Source organism: Petaurus breviceps, unplaced genomic scaffold, assembly GCF_028583685.1.
Source record: "Petaurus breviceps papuanus isolate PSGF00001 unplaced genomic scaffold, PetGlider_PUasm1.0 77, whole genome shotgun sequence".
Lineage (NCBI taxonomy): Eukaryota > Metazoa > Chordata > Mammalia > Diprotodontia > Petauridae > Petaurus > Petaurus breviceps.
The window spans coordinates 3,339,554-3,359,056 of NW_027186492.1; the positions used below are offsets into that span (position 1 = coordinate 3,339,554).

The 19,503-nt window shown below is 36.7% G+C and overlaps 1 protein-coding gene across 1 annotated transcript in view; it reads left to right on the plus strand.

Annotated features, from left to right (window-relative positions):
• The window catches only part of KNL1 (kinetochore scaffold 1), a 111,497-nt gene that overhangs the window by 80,050 nt on the left and 11,944 nt on the right, over positions 1–19,503 (plus strand). The window contains 7 exon segments of the mRNA XM_069105749.1: positions 8,898–9,013; positions 10,635–10,725; positions 11,298–11,414; positions 11,994–12,081; positions 18,468–18,545; positions 18,894–18,933; positions 19,374–19,475. Coding sequence (XP_068961850.1) covers positions 8,898–9,013; positions 10,635–10,725; positions 11,298–11,414; positions 11,994–12,081; positions 18,468–18,545; positions 18,894–18,933; positions 19,374–19,475 — 632 coding nt within the window.

The following is a 19,503-nucleotide window of genomic DNA, read 5'->3' on the forward strand; positions in this document are numbered from 1 at the left end:
CCCAAAACAAAGCTACACATCAGGGCTTATATAGCCTTCTCCTGGCTCAGAGAATGTAACAACCTTAATTGACTCTCTGGCCAATCAAGAAGTATCTACTGAAAAACAAGCCTCCCACCCCAGGCTCCAGGTGCACTTTAGCCTAGGGGCAGGGAAGATCTTTAAATTTACATTCCCATTACAGGGAGGGAAATACAGTCAGTCTTTTACAGTATATCTACTATGTTATTATTTTGCATTAGCCACAGGTACACCCTAAACTGAACTGCTTATCTTCCCAGTAAGGGTGAGTTTGATAAGGGAGGAAGGGAATGAATCTGGAATTCAAAGTTTTAAAACCAAATGTTTAAATATATGTACTATTATTAATACTATTTTACATGTAATTGGGAAATAAAGATATACAGGCACTGGGGCATAGAGATTCACAGGAAAAGTCGAAAGGGGTATGGGAGAGAGCAGATTAGAGGAGGGGATATCCTGTGGGACTGCTATTTTGGGGCGGTGGGTAGGGGAAAAACAGGGAGAAAATTTGTAACTCAAAATCTTGCAGAAATGAATGATGTAAATCAGAATGTAATAAAGCATTTGAAAAAAATTTTAAAAAATATTCCATCATAAAAAAAAAAGAAAAAGAAAATTCATATCCCTTGGGGGATGGGGGGGGAAGAGTTTTAAATAATAAGATTATGCTTTTATTCACAATTCTGACCTTAAGAAAGAGCTACATATATTTTTTAAAATATATGACTAGGCATAGTGGCACATGCCTATAATCTTAGTTACCAAGGAAGCTGAGGCTGCCTAATGTGAGCCCTGGAGTTCTGAATTGTGGGTGGCTATACTAGTCTGATGGCACCAAGTTCAGCATCAGTATGGTGACTCCTGGTAATGGGGTACCACTGGGTTGCCTAAGGTAGGGCAGACCAGACCAATTCGAAAATGGAGCAGGTCAAAGGTCTTGTGCAGATCAAAAAAGGCAGTCAGGTCTCTGCATGTCCAGCTTGAGGGACCTAGATTTTAAACATGAAAATAAAGACATAGGCAACTTTTCATTATTAAAGGGTTGATTATCAAGTGTCTGTGCTATCCAGTATACTTATCTGATTTGAGCTTTTTTTTTTCATTTTCTTAAGCACATTCACTAATGAGTGAAAGTGTTCAGAGATTAAACAAATCAATTTTATACCTTTTAGTACTTCAGATAAATATTTTTGTGGGGTAGTAGGAAACTATTTGACAAAATGAGGCATTTAGATTATTATATACATTTAATTAAATTTAATTATATTGTATTCTTATCATTAACACACAAGGGGTGTCTGTGTGTGTGTTTAATGTCAATTTATTACAATGTAAAATGAGCTTTATCTGGTTTTGGGGTGTAGACTGGGGTGATTATAAGCTTGGGCTGTTAAAACAGGTACTTTGGGCTGATACAAAAAAAAAGTATATAATACATATTAATAATTTAATAGTATACTAAAAGTATAATAAGGGGGGCGGAGCCAAAATGGCAGCATAGAAGCAGGAAAACTCTGTTTGCTTCCCCCCATGACCACCTCAAATACCTATAAAAAATGACTCTAAACAAACTTTAGGGCTACAGAACCTACAAAGTGACAGAGAGAAACAAATCTCCCGCTGAAGACAGCCCAGCAGGCGGACAGGAAGGCTCCATCACAGTGCAATGGGAGCAGAGCACAGCCCTGCGAGGGTCCGTGGTTTTAGCCCCAGGGCGGACACAACCAGCCACCAGCTGGAGGGACTTCAGGAGAATGGATCGCCACCAGCGGTGGCAGTTTCCAGAATTATCAAACCATAAATTCCAAAGATAAAGAGAGAGGTCAGTGGGGACTTTGGGAACAGGGGGTCCGGGAATGCAGTCCGGCTTCTGCCCCCAGAGGGAGAGGCAGCTGAGATGTGGCGGCTCCTTCCATGTAACTGCTTCAGAGCTCCTGGCCTGCAAATTTTAGGGGGACTAAGGAACCATTCTGAGTGGTAATCACTCTTGCTTTAACCTGCTTGGATCTGGATTGCTGTCTAGGGTGGAGGTCCTGGGGTGTGCGACCAGGTGCCAGAGTGTGTGGAAGCTTCAGAGAGGGCATCCAACTAATAGCTCCAGCACCTGCGGAAAACCCCAGCAATTTGGGACAAAGCTTTCCTCTCTGGAAGCAGAGTTCTGCTGTGGCAAAAAGATCAAAAATCAAGTAATTGAGTGGCAACTTAAGCAAGCACATCAATCTGACTTTAGATTCCTATTTGGGGAACAAAAAGGATCAAAGCATGGAACAGGAGGAAGACAACGAAGTCAGAACTCCTGTACCAAAAGCTTCTAAGAAAAATATGAATTGGTTACAGGCCACAGAGGAGCTTAAGAAGGGTTTTGAAAACGAAATAAGAGAAGTGGAGGAAAAATTGGGAAGAGAAATGAGAATGATGCAAGAAAATCATGAAAAGAGAGTCAACAACCTGACTGAAGAAAATAATACCTTAAAAAATCGACTAACTCAAATGGCAAAAGAGGCTCAAAAAGACAATGAGGAGAAGAATGCCTTAAAAAGCCAAATTTTCCAGATGGAAAAAGAATCTCAAAAGCTCACTGAAGAGAATCATTCCTTCAGAATTAAATTGGAGCAAGTGGAAGCTTAGTGACTTCATGAGAAATCAAGATACTATTAAACAGATCCAAACAAATGAAAAAATAGAAGGCAATGTGAAATATCTTATTGGGAAAACCATTGACCTAGAAAATACATCCAAGAGAAATAATTTAAACATTATTGGACTACCTTAAAGCCATGATCAAAAAAAGACCTAGAAATCATCCTTCAAGAAATTCTCAAGGAAAATTGCTCTGATGTTTTAGAACCAGGGGGCAAAAAAGAGTTTGAAAGAATCCACTGATCACCTCTTGGAAAAGATCCCAAAAAGAAAACTCCTAGGAATATTATAGTCAGGTTCCAGAATTCCCAGATCAAGGAGAAAATATTACAAGCAGCCAGGAAGAAATAATTTGAATATTGTGGAAACACAATCAGGATAACACAGGATATGGCAACTTCTACACTGAGGGATCGAAGGGCTTGGAATATGATATTCTGGAGGTCAAGTGAGCTGGGATTAAAACCAAGAATCGCCTCCCAGCAAAACTGAGAATCATGTTTCAGGGGAAAATATGGTCATTGAATCAAATAGACGACTTTCTAGCATTCTTGATGAAAAAAACAGCTGAATAGAAAATTTGACATTCAGATACAAGAAGCAAGAGAAGCATGAGAAGGTAAACAGGGAAAAGAAATCATAAGGAACCTATCAAAGTTGAACTATTTGTATTCCTATATGGAAAAACAATAATTGTAACTTATGAAACTTTTCTCAGTATGGGAATAGTTGAAGGGAATATAAATGTATATGGTTAAAAGGTGAAAGGGAATGGGTCAATCTTACTCTCATTGAATTTGACTTAGGAAGGGAATGACATACAAACTAAATAGGGTATCTCACCCTACAGGAGAATAGGGGGGAAGGGGATGAGAAGGGAATGATGGAGGGGCGGGCAAGTTGGGGGGTAGGGAAGTTAGAAGCACACACAGGGACAGGGTCAAAGTAGAGGATAGAACAAGTGGGGGGCATGATAATATGGAGGGAAATATAGTCAGTCTTTCACAATATATCCACTGTGGAAATGTTTTGTATAGCTATATATATTGAATTTGCTTATCTTCCCAGTAAGGGTGGGTGATGATGGAGGAAGGGAAAGAATCTGGAATTCAAAGTTTAAAAATCAAATGTTTAAAAATATATTATTACTTTTTTTTTTTTTACATTTTTACATTTATTATTTGAATAAGATATACAAGCACTGGGGTATGGAGATTCATCTTGCCCTACTGGAACATCGGAGGGGAAATGGAAGAGGATATAGGAGAGAGAGGGGGGCGTTGATGTACAGTGGCATTGCTCTTTTGGAGTGGTTGGTAGGGGAAAGATGGGGAGAAAATTTGTAACTCAAAATCTTGTGGAAATGAATTATGTAAACTAAAAATAAGCATAAAATTTAATTTAAAAATATATATTATAATAATAAGATCAGATTGAGGGAAAAGCAATTTAAACAATTGTTACTTTGAATGCTCATGTGCTGAATTTGCCATTAAAAGGAAATAAACTACAGAATGAATTAGAAACCAAAACCCAACAATTCACTGCTTGCAAGAAACAAGTCTAAAATAAAGGGATTTGTACAGATTCAAAGTTAAGGACTGGAATAAAATGTGACATGTAGCTGAATCCAAAAAAGCAGGAGTTGTAATCATGACTTTGGTGGATTAAAAAAAAATTCTGAATCTGACAAACCACCAAATAGAAAGTAGAACATAAAAAGAGGATTGTAAATCAGACTGAATCTCTGTTATATATGGCTTACTTTTCCTTTTAATTATATAATTCAACATGTAATTTTCAACGCTGTCTTGCCTGTTTGTTCCTGTTCTCTTCTGGAGAAAAATAATTAGCAATTAATTTTCAGAAAGCAAAAAAAAAAATTAAAAGCAATTAAAAATTGCTTCCTAGAGCATCAACCCTAAAATCAGGAGGACCTGAGTTCAAATCCAGTCTCGGACACTTGCTACACTTACTAGCCTGTGACTTTGGTCAAGTCACTTAACCCCAACTGCCCTCCAAAAAATTTTTTGCTTCAATGATCCCCTTTTCTTTCTTTTTCTTGCTCAATTTCTTTTCCTAAGAAATTTAAGTATTCTATTTCCTGTTCTGTCCATCTGGGAAATTAATATTTTTGTGAATATTCATCCATTTCATTTAGACTGTTAGTTTTATTGGCATTTGCTTTTATTTCTTCATTAGTTGTGAATTATCCTTTTTCATTTTTCATACTAGTAATTTGGTTTTCCTTTATTATGCAAATTAGCTAATTGCTTATCTATTATTGGTTTTTTTTTATCATTCCTGGCTTTAATAATTTTATGATTTTTTTTAACTGAGTTTTTTTAATCTCTCTTTTGATTTTCAGGATTTGTATTTTGGTGTTTAATAGGGAGGTTAATTCATTGGTTTTCTAGTGTTTGTTTTTTAAATTTGCATGTGCAATTCATTTATCTGCTCCTCCTCTTTCATTGATGAAAGAATTTGGAGATATAAATTTTCCCCTAATTGCTGCTTTGGCTACATCCCACAAATATTCCTTTGTTTGTGAAGTTTTTATGTCCTAATACATGGTCAGTTTTGTTGAAATGTCATGCACAGTGGAGAAATAGGTATATTCCTTTTTATTCCCATTGAATATTCTCCAAAAATATAGTATAATCTAACTTTTCTAAAATTCTCTTCCAGTCCTTAACTTTTTTCTTATTTTTTGGTTCAATTTATCTAGGGTTGTGAAGGATAAATTGAGGTTCCCCCATTATTACAGTTTTGCTGTCTGATTTTTCCTGTAATTCATTTAACTTTTCATTTAAGAATTTTGATACTATGCCACTTGGGGGTAGGGGATGTATGCGGGGTGCGTGCATGCATGTGTGTGTGTGATTATTGAGATTAATTCATTGTCTATGGTCCTTTTTAGCAAGTGTAGTTTCCTTTTTTATTTTTTAAATTAGGTCTATTTTTTTCTTTTGCTTTGTCTGAGATTATGGTTGCTCCCCTTGCCTTTTTTATTTAAACTTAAGTGTATGAAATTCTGCTCTAGTCCATTATTGTAACTTGGTATGTATCTTGCTGTTTCAATTTAATTATAAAAAACATACTGTTGGATTCTTATTTGTAAATCTGCTATTCTCTTCCAATTTATGTCCATCTCATTCACGTTCACCATTATGATTGTTAACTGTGTGTTTCCCTCCATCCTCTTTTCTTATATTTGTCCTCCTATTTTTTTCCCTACCCTCTCTATAATAGTATGTTTTGCTTTTGACTAATGTCTTCATTAATCTACCTACCCCTCTTATTCTTCCCTTTTTCCTTAACCTCTTTCCTTTCTATTTGCTCCTTAAGTACCATGTTTCCCCGATAATAAGACCTATCCCGAAAATAAGCCCTCCCCTTACTGTGTAAGATTCCTCAAAAATAAGCCCTCCCCTGAAAATAAGCCCTATTGAGATTGCTACTGTAGTGAAGGTGATGCCCTGCGCTACACGCTACATTACGGTACCCTTTGTATGCACCGTCCCTCCCCCCCCCGGTGAAACGCACGCCGCGCTCCGAGCTGCATCCAATCAGAGCTGCAGCAGTGAGCGCGTCATCCTGTTCTTCCCCAGTGATTTGCTTATTGAATAAAGGTACATTTTTTTGTTCACATTTACCTGTTTATTAAAATTGCTGTCAATGTTCATTAAAATAAGCCCTCCCCTGAAAATAAGCCCTCTGGTGTTTTTCTGTCCAAAAAAAATAATAAGACAGTGTCTTATTATCAGGGAAACACAGTAAGATGTATTTCTATTACTAACTGTGTGTATATATATTCTTTCTTCCTTTAAGCAGTTCAGATGAAAGCTTCAAGTGTCATCTGTACCTTCTGTTTCCCTTTTCTTATTATAAAAAATCCTTTTTGTAAGATAATTTTCCCCATTCTTTATTTTCACTTCTCCCTTCTCCCAGCTCATTCCTCTTCCTCACCCATCCAGTCTTATTTTGAGATCTTTCAGACATTCTATCTAATTAGACTTCTAATTAGATTCCTGATGATGAAAAAATTCTGAGGGGCAGCATATATCATCTCCCCATATGAGAAGGTATACATTTTAACCTTGTTATTATTTTTCACTCATGTTTGTATTTCTATGTTTCATTTGACTCCTTTGTATGTCAGATTTTCTACTTAGCTCCAGTGTTTTCTTCAGGAATGCTTGGAAGCTCTTTATTTATTTATTTTTTTTAAGATCGATTTCTTCCTTTGTAGGCTTACAACTTAGCTTTCCTGGATATTCTTGGTTGTAAGCCTAGATGCTTTGCCCTCTGGAATGATATTCCAAACTATCTTCCTTTTTATGGTGGTAGCTGCTAAATCTTATGTGATTATTATTGTGACTCCTCACTACTTGAATTCTTTCTCTCTTCTTGTTTTGTAGTATTATCTTTTAACCTGAGAGTTTTGAATTTTAGTTATAATATTCGTGGAAGTTTTCATTTTGGGGTTTCCTTTTGGAGGTGACATGTGGATTTTTTTCAGTTTCTATTTTGCCTTCTGATTCTAAGATACTTGGACAGTTTTCTTTTATGATTTATTGAAATATAATATTTAGGCTCTTTTAAAAAAATGACTTTCAGATAGTCTGCTGATTCTTATATTATCTCTCCTCTGTTTTCCAGGTCCATTGTCTTTATGAGATATTTTCCCTTTTTTTTCCAGTCTTTTGACTTTGTTTTATTTTTTTTTTTATTATTTCATGGCATCATTAGCTTCCATGTGGCCAATTCTCATTTTTGAGGAGTTATTTAGTAAGGTCTTCTTATACCCCTTTTTCCAAGCTGTTTATTTTTTTTCCATATCTTTCTTCCCTAGCTTTTTTTTTTTCCATTCTTTGTTCTATTGCTCTCATTTGGTTTTTAAAATCAGCTTTTAGTTCCTTTTTTTTTTTTAATTTTTGCTTTTTGGAGGGCATTTAGGGTTAAGTGACTTGCTCAAGGTCACACGGCTAGTTTTTGTGTTGTGTGTGAGGCCGGATCCGAACCCAGGTCTTCCTGACTCCAGGGCCAGTGCTCTACTCACTGCGCCACCTAGCCGCCCCTTTAGTTCCTTCTTTAACTCTTCTAGGAATTCTTGTTGAACATGTGTCTTTCAGGCTTTGTTTATTCTTTTTTTTTTTTAATCATTCTCTTCTTTCTTTGTATCCTAAGCTTCCCTGTCACCATAATAGCTCTTTATAGGTGAATTATTTTTTCTTATTTGTGTGCTCATTTTTCCAACCTACTTTTTGGCTTGGGAATTGATAGTAGTGCTGGGCTTTTCATTCTTGGTAAGGGAAAGGGGGGATATCTGACCTGAACTTCTGGCCTCTTATATGCTTTTGTTATTTTCATTGCTCCAGCGGGGAGCCTGTAAACTTTCAGTGCTCCTGAATGGTATGATCAGTGCAGAGGTCTGTTTACTGCTCTCTAGTCTAAGTTTGGCAAGTTCTTGGCACAAGTTTGGGTCTCAGCTTGTTTTCAGTTGAGAGTTTCAGCAGCCTGCTGATAGACTCAATAACTATTGAGCTGCTGGCATGCCCTCCAGGTTTAGCGTAACTGAACTGCCAGTTCCTCTTTGGCCTGTGGTGCTGTCCTTTATTCCTAGGATCAGAACCATCCTGTACTAAATATACATCTAAGGTCAGTGTTCACAACCACTCCTCTTCACCCATGGATCTATGACATAGCACCAGGTGGTAGGTGACAGAGCGGGTAGGTGGCACCTATACTTGTACCTAGCATTTGCTCAGGGATCCCCCAGGATCTCTTTCTGGTGCCTTGTCTTGATCCTCTATCAGTCCCTAGGAGCTGGAATGATCACCTAAGCTGACATTACAGTTAGATGCATTCCAGGCCTGCTACCCTCCCCAGTGTCCACAGACTTCTCTATCTCCCTATGCAAATTACTCTGACTTTCCTTGGCTTTCCCAATCAGAATTCATTCTGTTGCATTCTCTAGATCTTTGTTGAGGAGGCATGGGGAGAGAGTTAAATTCTTCCTAATGAGTTCTCTCACTCTGATATCTCTGAATTTTCGCATTTTGGATAGTTTTTTTACCCTGTTAGTAAAGTGGATTTAGGGTGATGTTTTCCATAGACTAAGTCATCAAAATAAGAATTCAGGAACTTCGTTCCTGAACATGAATTTGTCTACAATTTTGCATTTCTGAAGTGCTATGGAATTTACCTTTTTGTTTTCTTTTTTCTTTCAGTTTGCTACAAATGTGCCATCTACAACAAAAGACTTAATGTTAAGTCAATATGTTTACCGGCCCAAAATACAGATTTATAAAGAAGACTGCCAGACTCTCCATCAGAAGATTGAAGAGTGAGAATATGTTTGCTTTCTTGGGTGTAGTAAGAGAGATGTTAAAAATTTTTAAATCACCATCTCTAATTAGTGGCATGGTACAAAATTAATTTTGAGTAGGTCCTCCACTTTTAGATTTGTGTAAGAAAATGTAACTTAAAACATTGACATATCATTACCTTATACTTTGTGTGAAAGTTGAATTTGAGAGAACATCTGAAAGTAAAGATATTCTAGCCACCCAGCCACCAAACAGTTAAGTGCCTATTAGGTAGCTGGGGAAACAAAGAAAGGGAAAATTATTCCCCACCTTCAGAAAGTTCACAGTCTAAATAAGGGAGACAACCTGCAAACAATTATATGCAAACAAAATATTTATAGGATAAACTGGGGATAATCTCAGAAGGAAAGGCACTCATCACCCTTTTTAAAGGGTACTTTGGTAAATCTAAGGGACACAGATTCAAAAGCAACACAGTCATTCCTACTGTGACTGAAATTCTGGTAGGGGAATTTGATAAATGTAGAGATGATTAGAATACAAGATCTTCTTAATCCATATATGGAACTAGATGTCAGATTCATACCTCTTGGCCCTCATTTACATGCAAAAATAATGGTCCTTTCAGAACAGTGAAGTACATCTCAGTCCTTCAACTGAAGACTTTATATGCACAAATACTGTAGGAAAATTAGTAGTTGGTCACATCTAAAACACCAAGTATCCTCCAATAATCATTTTTAAAACCTAGAAATTTAAGTCATTTAGTTTTTTTTCATACCTACCTGAATATGAGTGGGTACTAACTGATTTGTCCAGACATATTTCCCTAATTTGCTTAAACTTGTGATTTTGCCTGTGACAGCATTAGAATTTGTCTAAAATGAGTAGGTAGATCTTAATAAGGTGTCATTTCTTGATTTTGTCCATGGCACAAGCATGTACTATATCCTGCTACATCTGGCAAAAATTTATTTTTATTTATTGACAGATGACTAGATGGCTGTCATGACAATTAACCTCACTGTGCTATTTTTAACAACTGACAATGGGGTGTGGAGGAAAGGGTCTTTCTTGGTTATGCATTCTGATTAGAATATTCACAATAACTTTGAGAAAACCTAGTAATGAATAGGCTAGATTCCAAAAATCTCAGAGGCATATTTCCAGGTTGGGATGTGAAATCAGTTCTTTTTGAAAAGGAAGTTTTTAGAGTTATCACATTCTACTGTCATTTTTCAAGTTTAGAGGAGCGATTAAATCAAGGAATGTCACTGAACAGGGACGGTTTTCATACTCATTATGTGGAGCAGAGTTCAGAATTGGTTGATAGCATTGGTTAAAGGGGCACCTTGGTGATGCAGTGAATATAGCACCAGCCCTGGAATCAGGAGGACCAGAGTTCAAATCCAACCTCAGACACTTAACACTTACTAGCCATGTGACCTTGGGCAAGTGACTTATCCCCAATTACCTTGCCTTCCCCCTCCAAAAAAAGAAGATAGTATTGGTTAAAGACAAAAGTTATTTATTTTGCTTCCTAGCATATTTAGATGTCCTTCGTTTTAAAGACTGTGTACAGCTCATTTTGTGCTTTTCTGTCACCTTATTCTCATGTACTCCTTTTCATTGTTTTAGATTAAAGCTCCATGCCTTGAAACAGGACAAACTACTGGTAGATGTGAATAGGAGCCTATGGGAAGTAATGAAGGGCTGCTCTGATGAAGAGGTACTTTATTCTGAATGTTGAAAATGTCTGAACTGATTCCCAGTGTTTTCTATGAAATATATAACTTAAAGATACATGTGACTGTGATAATTTTTTTTAATCTGCTATTAGTAGGAATTTAATTGAAAAAAGGTTTATTTTTAGTTTTGCAAATGAAAAAAAATTTTTTTTAATTTTGCAAATGGGATATGAAGTTTATTTGTAATCAAGTTTTCCTCTTTTATATCTCCTAGTAGACTTAGATAAGGAAAAGTTGAGGACACAACTGGAGTTTGAGTGATTGAATAATAAGTAAGCCATTTAAAACTTGACTGTGTTAAATAGGTTATCCTTACTAGACAGTTTTATGTTCAGTAGTTTGATGTGAATCTCAACCTGAGAATGAAACTCAAGTCCCAAGTTCTGTACTCAGACAAATAGATGGAATTACATTTACAAAAGAGAAGGGCTGTAAGAATTAGGTTTGGATGAGTAAAGGAAATTTTTTGTTGTGTTACCCACCTACCATACAGCAGCTGAGCCTTCCCCACCCAAATGACTGTTTTGATGCAATGCCTTATTCTTTCCTACAGCTGAAGACATTTGGAACCCATCTGAACAAAATGAAATCACGTTTTGCCAAGAAGACTAAAGTTTTTGCTCACCAAGGGAAAGTGGTTCTATATAGCAAATTGGTACAATCAGCAAAGGTAATTTTGGCATACAGCAGTCAGAATTACTTTTTTATAGTAGTGATCATGGCAAAAATGTTTGGGGAAGTGTGGAGAAGGTTATGATGTTAGGGAGTAGTTACTAGGATATTTGGCCCATAAATAAACCAAAATAGGTTTACAAATCTGGCATATTATGGAAAATATACCCATCCCTGTTTTGTACTCAAGGGGAGCAAGATCCAGGCTTCCCAATGTGAGGGCCATCCTTTGGAACTCACTCTTCCAACACAAGATCCTGGTAAATGTGTGTCATGATGCCATTGGTCATAGATCAATCAATCAACAAGCATTTATTGTGCATTTACTATATACTAGGCATCATGGTAGGCACTAAGGATATAGATACAAATAGTAAAATAATCCCTATTTACAAGTGGCTTACATTCTATAGATCTTTCTTACCTTACTTAGGTCTATTATTCTTTCCAAGTTTGGAATAAGAAGGATTATCTTTTCATTCTAAGATGTGCTTTCCTCTCTGTCATGTCACATGAGTTATAATAAAGTTTTTCACTTTAACTTGGGCTAATCTGTTTGCATTTATTTTGTGTTTAGGCTGAACGGGAGAAGCTTCAGGCAAGGATGGACAAGATGGAGTCTGTACTCAAGGACGTGGATACCTGCCTTGCTGCTCTGGACCTGGGTAAAATTTTTTGGCATTTCCAAAGTTAGGAGTTTAGGTAGCTCACATCTTCTCTCCTTAGAAACTTTATTTTCACAGTATAAATTCAAGTTGGAACAAATTGAAGCCCTTCTGTTCTGATGATTCATAACCTAGCCAACAAGAACAATTCAGACCACTAGATTGCTTTAGAAAACTGCACAATGCTTTTTGTTTTTAGGAAATGAACATGACTTAGCCTGATGATTAAGCCTTTTCAGGCATTGAGTAAATTACTAAATAACCAACACCCCGCGACCTACTGAAAAGACAATAAACACTTAAAACCACAGTCTCAGAGCTCTCAGCTACCAGTTATTCACAGATCTTTTTTGAATAGCTACTTTTTGCAAGATACTTACTATTGAAGATGCAGAGACTTGTAAAATAGAGGTCCTGAACTTAAGGAAATTATTTTGTCCATACATTCCTAAGCCTTAATTAACAGAGGATAAATCATCAACTAGAAAACTCCCTCTTAATAGCCTTCTGTGGCATTATTTTCCAAAATGTGACTTAAGAGTACTCATGGCACTTAGAACACCCTTCTATTTACCCCTTTCCTTTCCTCTCTTGATTTTTGAAATCCCCTTCTCTGATGTAAAGGATTTAAGGAATCAAAAATAATGGATGGGATAAGGTATACTTTCATACTTCCAAAAACCTGTGATGTTATTGATATATACTCCCTCCAGTGGTGCAAATCGTGCCTTATCTTTATGGAAAAAATAATGGAAAATTAAAGAAATTGCTGCCTTCAAAGAGCAGTAATCAAATCTTACCACGAAAACTATCCACCTCTCAGTTCCCTCAGAAAGGAAAGAAAATTGCCCTAAAACAGACTGCACTTGCTCAAGTAGTCATCATGGTTATAGGTCTCAGGATTGAGAGCTGGAAAAACCTGTAGAGATGTACTCTAACACTTTTATTTTATAGATGAGAAAATAAGTCCATAAAAATTAAGGTAAATAACTATTAAGATAGCATTTACACCTAGGTCCTCTCATTTCATATCTAATGATCTTTCCACAAAATCAAGCTAAGGGTTAGGAAATCTAATTCTATTACTAATCATATCTGACTAGATTAATCACTTTGAAAAGTATAAAGTTTATGATTGGCAACATGGTATAGTGAATAGAGTTGGCCTTGGAATCAGGAAGTTCTAGGTTTAAGTTCTGCCTCTGATATTAGCTCTGTGACTCTAGACATGTTACTTACCTTCTCAGTATCCTTGGCAAGTCTATAGACTAGCCAGGAGTATATAAATTGTAAAGAAAATGCTGATCTGCATTGGTTAGAAAGTTGTGGGGGGAGTTTCCTGGGAGTTCCCTATACTAAGGAAATCACAAGTCCATTTTTTTTTTAAGTGATGTACAAGTATAAGATATTTATCATGAGATATATAGGCATACCCAGCCTAATACCCTTATTTAATTTCTTGAAAACATTAATTTAGTAAAACATGAATATGGGTGATAATCTCAGAGTAACAATGGTACCTTAAACGAAAGATACATTTCTTATGACCCAAAATTGTTACTATAAAGTTTAAAATAGTAAAGGAAGAGAACTAAAAAAGATTCTTTTTTTTTTTTTTTTTTTTTTGCTTTTTGGAGGTGGGAGGGCAGGACAATTGGGGTCAAGTGACTTGCCCGAGCTCACAGGGCTAGTAAGTGTTAAGTGTCTGAGGCCAGATATGAACTCTGGTCCTCCTGACTTCAGGGCCAGTGCTCTATTCATTGCGCCACCTAGCTGCCCCTAGAAAAGATTCTTTAGCTCTTAAAAACTTCTCTCCAGGGGGTGGCTAGGTGGCGCAGTGAATAGAGCACCAGCCCTGGAGTCAGGAGGACCTGAGTTCAAATTCGGCCTCAGACACTTAACAAAAAAACTAACCATGTGACCTTGGGCAAGTCGCTTAACCCCAATTGCCCTCCAAAAAAAAAAAAGCAAAAACTTCCCTCCATACTCCTCATTCTACCTCAACTGAATGTCTGCTCCTCATTATATCAGCCTTCCCACTCTCCAGTATCCCTTCTAATTACCATTTCCTACCCTCAATCCCTAAAATGCAGAGTAGCATTTTCTTTTTTTTAATCTTATATAGTATTTTTCCCAATTACATGTAAAAACAATTTTAACATTTTGGTTTTTTCCCCCCAAATTTTGAGTACCAAATTCTCCATCTCCTTCTCCCTCTTCCCCATGTTGAGAAGACAAGCAATTTGACATAGATTATACATGTATAGTCATGCAAAACACATTTCCATGTAAGTCATTCGGTGAAAGAAAAGACAGACAAAAAAACTCCAAGAAAAATAAAGAAAAAGTTTCTTTGAACTGCTTTCAGGCTCTACCAGTTCTTTCTCTTGAGATAGGCAGTACCTTTCATCATAAGTCCTACAGAATTGTCTTAGATCATTGTATTCCTCAGAATAGCTAAGTTACTCATAGTAGATCATCATACAGTATTGCTGTTACTGGGTGCAGTATTCTCCTGATTCTGCTCATTTCATTTTGCAACAGTTCATGGAAGTCTTTCTGAGAGCATCCTACTCATCATTTCTTAAAGTACAATAGTATTGCATCACAGTCATATACAAATCTTGTTCAGCCATTCCCCAATTAATGAACATTCCCTCAATATCCAATTCTTTGCCACCACTAAAAGAGCTGCTATAAATAATTTTTGTACACATAAGTCCTTTTACTTTTTGTTTTTTATGCCTTTGGGATACACACCTATAAGTGGCATTGCCTTGTCAAAGGGTATGCATGGTTTTATGACCCTTTGGACATAGTTCCAAACTGTTCTCCAGAATACGTGAATCACTATACAATTTCACCAGTAGTACATTACTGTTTTAGTTTTACCACGTCCCCTCCAACATTTGTCATTTTCCTTTTCTGTCATATTAGACAGTCTGACAGGTGTGAGGTAGTAGTTCAGAGTTGTTTCAGTTTGCATTTCTCTTATCAACAGTGATTTAGAGCATTTTTTCATATGATTTATAGATAACTTTGATTACTTTGAAAACTGCCTGTTTGGGGCAGCTAGGTGGCACAGTGAATAGAGTACCAGCCCTGGAGTCAGGAGGACCTGAGTTCAAATCCAACCTCAGACACTTAACACAAAAACTAGCCATGTGACCTTGGGCAAGTCACTTAACCCCAAATGCCCTCCAAAAAGCAAAAAAAAAAAGAAAGAAAACTGCCTGTTCACATCCTTTGACCATTTATCAATTGAAGAATAGCTCTTATTTCTATAAATTTGATTCAGTTTTCTTCATATTTGAGAAACGAAGTTTTTATGAAAGAAATGCTATAAAAAATGTTCATATTAATGACTACCAACTATATATTTCCCTCCATCCTATTTTCTCCCTATTTATCATGCTCTCTCTCTTTCCTTTTACCCTGTCCATTCTCAAAAGTGTATTGCTTCTGACTTTTACCTCCCCCAAACAGCTCCCCCTTCTTTCAGCTCTCCCACCCTGTTTCTCTTAACCCTTTCCCTTCCTACTTTCCTGTATGGTAAGAAAGATTTGTGCACCCAACCGAGTGTGTATATTATTCCCATTTTGAGTCAGTTCCAGTAAGAGTAAGGTTCATGTGTTCCCGTTCAATTCCCCCATTTTCCCCTCCACTGTAAAATCTCTTTCAGGACTCTTTTGTGTCAGATAATTTATCTCATTCTGCCTCTCTCCTTCCCCTTCTTCCAGTTCATTCTTCGTTCTCATCTCTTAATTTAGATAATCATACCATCACATTCAACTCACACCTCTGCTTTTTTCTCCACGTATACTCCTTCTAACTGCCATATTAATGACAACATTTTAGGAGTTTTAAATATCATTTTCCTGTGTAGGAATATAAATGGCTTAATCTTATTGAATCCCTTATGATTTCCTGTTTACCTTTTTATGCTTCTTTTGTATCTTGTATTTGAAAGTCAAATTTTCTATTCAGCTCTGGTCTTTTCATCAGGAATGCTTGAAAGTCCTCTGTTTCATTGAATGTCCATTTTTTTCCCCTGAAGGATTTTATATTTAGTTTTGCTGGGTAGGTGTGATTCTTAGTTGTAATCCTAGCTCTTTTGCCCTCCAGAATTTCATATTCCAAGATCGCCAGTCCTTTAACGTAGAAGTTGCTAAATCTTGTGTTATCCTGACTGTGATCCACAATATTCGAATCATTTCTTTTTGGCTACTTACGGCATTTTCTTCTTGATCTGAAGAGTCTGGAATTTGGCTATAATATTCATAGGAATTTTCATTTTGGGATCTCTTTCAAGAGATGAGCAGTAGATTCTTTCAATTTCTGTTTTTACTTTTAGGTTCTAGAATATCAGTGCAGTTTTCCTTGTTACTTTATTTTTTTTTTGGCTTTTTGGAGGGGGATGGTATGGCAATTGGGGTTAAGTGACTTGCCCAAAGTCACATGGCTAGTTTTTTTGTGTTACATGTCTGAGGCTGGGTTTGAACTCAGGGCCTCCTGACTCCAGGGCTGGTGCTCTATTCACTGCGCCACCTAGCCGCCCCCCCTTGCTAATTTCTTGTAAGATTATGTCTAGGCTCTTTTTTTTATCATGACTTTCAGGTAGTTTAGTTATTCTTAAATTATCTCCCCTGGATCTATTTTCCAGGTCAGTTGTTTTTCCAGTGAAATATTTCACATTTCCTTCTATTTTTTCATTCTTTTAATTTTGTTTGATTGTTTCTTCTTGTCTCATAAAGTCATTACCTTCTACTTGCCCAATTCTAACTTTTAAGGAATTACTTTCTTCAGTGAACATTTGAACTTCCTTTTCCTTTTGGCCAATTTTACTTTTTTAAGGAGTTCTCTTCAGTGAATTTTTGTGGCACTTTTGCCATTTGGCCTATTCTGTTAAGGTGTTATATTCTTCAGTATTTTTTTGTGCCTTCTTTACCAAGCTGTTGGCTCTTTTTTCATAATTTTCTTACATCACTCTCATATCTCTTACCAATTTTTCTCTACATCTATTATTTGATTTTTAAAATCCTTTTTAAGCTCTTCCATGGCCTGAGACAAATTTACATTTTTCTTTGAGGCTTTGGATGTGGAGAATTTTGGTTTTGTTGTCTTCTTATAAGTGTGTTTTGATCTTCCTTGTCACCCTAGTAACTTTCTATGGTCAAAAATTTTTTCTGTTGTTTGCTCATTTTCCACCCTATTTCTTAACTTTTTACTCTATGCTAAATTGGGGCTCTGCTTCCCAAGTAGAGGGGACACTGTCCCAAGCTTCAGGGGTTTTTTGTGCAGCTGTTTTCAGATGTACTTATGGAGTTCTATAAATTTTTGGTTCTTCCGAGGTCTTTTTGCTTCTAATGGTCTAGGCAGAGGTGTGTTTAGTACTCTTCTGCACTGGTTTGTGAGTGACCACAAGCACTCTTTTCAGTCCTGATACTGTTCCCCTGTGGCTGTGCGCTCTGCCATGCTAGTGCTCATCTTTGCAGTAGGACTAAGACCCAGGCCTGTGACCTACATCCAAGCAATGCAACAGAGTCTTGCCCCTGGTGCCAGCAAAGGGACCCCTGTAAATCTCCTGACCATTGTCCTATCCCCTTTTTGTCTGTAGGCTGAGAGGTCTGGACACTGCCTCTGGTGCTACTGATTCAGTTGCCCCACTGCCTGCTCCTAGTTTGCTGGGGCTCATTCTGCACTAGCATGGCCTGCTTGGACTGTGCCTCCTCTCTCACCCTGGTGCAACAAACCTATCCTGCCCACTTTCTAAATTGTCTTGGGCTGGAATATTGTTTCACTCCATCTTTTTGTGGGTTCAACTGCTTTAGAATTTGTTTAGAGTAATTATTGAAAGGTATTTAGGGGAGATCTCACGTGGGTCCCTACCTTTACTCCTCCATCTTAGCTTTGCTCTGCACCATTTTCTAATTGGCCAGGCAAGGCACTTTCTAGTAATGAAAACATAGGACAGATTCAGCAGGGATAGAAAAACAACTACCCTCATCCAATGAAGTTGTTACAGAGGAGTTTGATTTTAATATGTTAAATTGACTGCTTATTGATGTTGTCTAGAACAACATTACATTAGTTATGCCTGTAGAAAAAAAATGCTAGCTATGTCTCAGATGTCTCAATAGGCCCTTAGAAAAATCTTATTCTGCTATACAGCTTAAAATAACATTTTATTTTTTCTAATAATTATTCTTCATTAGCATCATCATTCCTGTGTTTTGATTCTAAAGAATGGATACTTCTTATGTACTTTGTGTTTAAAAGAGATACCATTCTTCTAGTTCTCTCTTAAGACATTGATTCTCAACACCTGTGGTTACACAGTAAATGCTTATTGATGGAGTTACTCTAATGCATGTTTTCTCCTTTAGAAATTAAGAATCTGGACAAGAATGAAGAAGATATCCCTATGACAGAGTGGGATTCTGAAATGTTAGCTACAGAGAAAGGTAACTGCCAATTAATAATACAATATTTTAATTGAGAAAATTTTTCTCGGTGCATGATTTTATATAATAATAATCACTTTATGATTACAATGACTCGTTTTATGTAGCACATTACAGCTTAAAAAGAACTTTTAGCCCAGTATTTCTCAGAGATAAGTAGATATAGATTAGTAGATATGCAAGCCCTAGTTGAACAGAGGTAGTCACCTGGGATTTTCAATAAAACGATTTTCTTATGTGGAGGTGGTAGAAAATCTCTGAACTATTCTCTATTTCCTAAGAGGTGTTAGTAGAAAAGGTATTCATTAGAAATATAATTCTCTCTCTCTCTCTCTCTCACTCTCTCAGAATTAGAGCAATTACAAGCTGAAGAAGAAGAACTCAAGAGGTAAGTCTTCAATTTTTGTGTTTGCCAGTATAGTGCCAAAGTCCATCAAACAAATGATGGCCTGCTGCCAGAAACTGGTTTGGTTCCAGACTAATTTGGGGATATGGGTCTTAATAACTCTTACTGGTTCTGAGCTTCTGTTTTATTCTGAAATCATTCCAGAGGATCACATCATTGATGACATTTTTTGAAACTGGCTTTACATAGAGTGTTGTTCTGAACCTGTCCTAAAACAGACCCAGACCTCCCTGTCAAAATAATCTTTTGAGGATTCAAGGGTAGCAACAAAGACATTCACCATACTTTTAAACTTCATGAGGATGAGGATTAGAGCAATTAAGTATTTCTCTTCTTGTCCCATAACCCACAGCTATTGATAGATTCTGGAGTTTATACTAAAGGATTTATCTTTCCCTGAATATATGATTTTTTTTCTGCAGGAATATATCAGAACTGGAGATACAGAGGCAGCAGGCACTTGCCCAAATAAACAGTCTACAACAAGAAGCAAATAGAACTAAGGAATGCCTGGAAAAATTCAAGTAAGGAAAACATCTCATCTGTTGGATT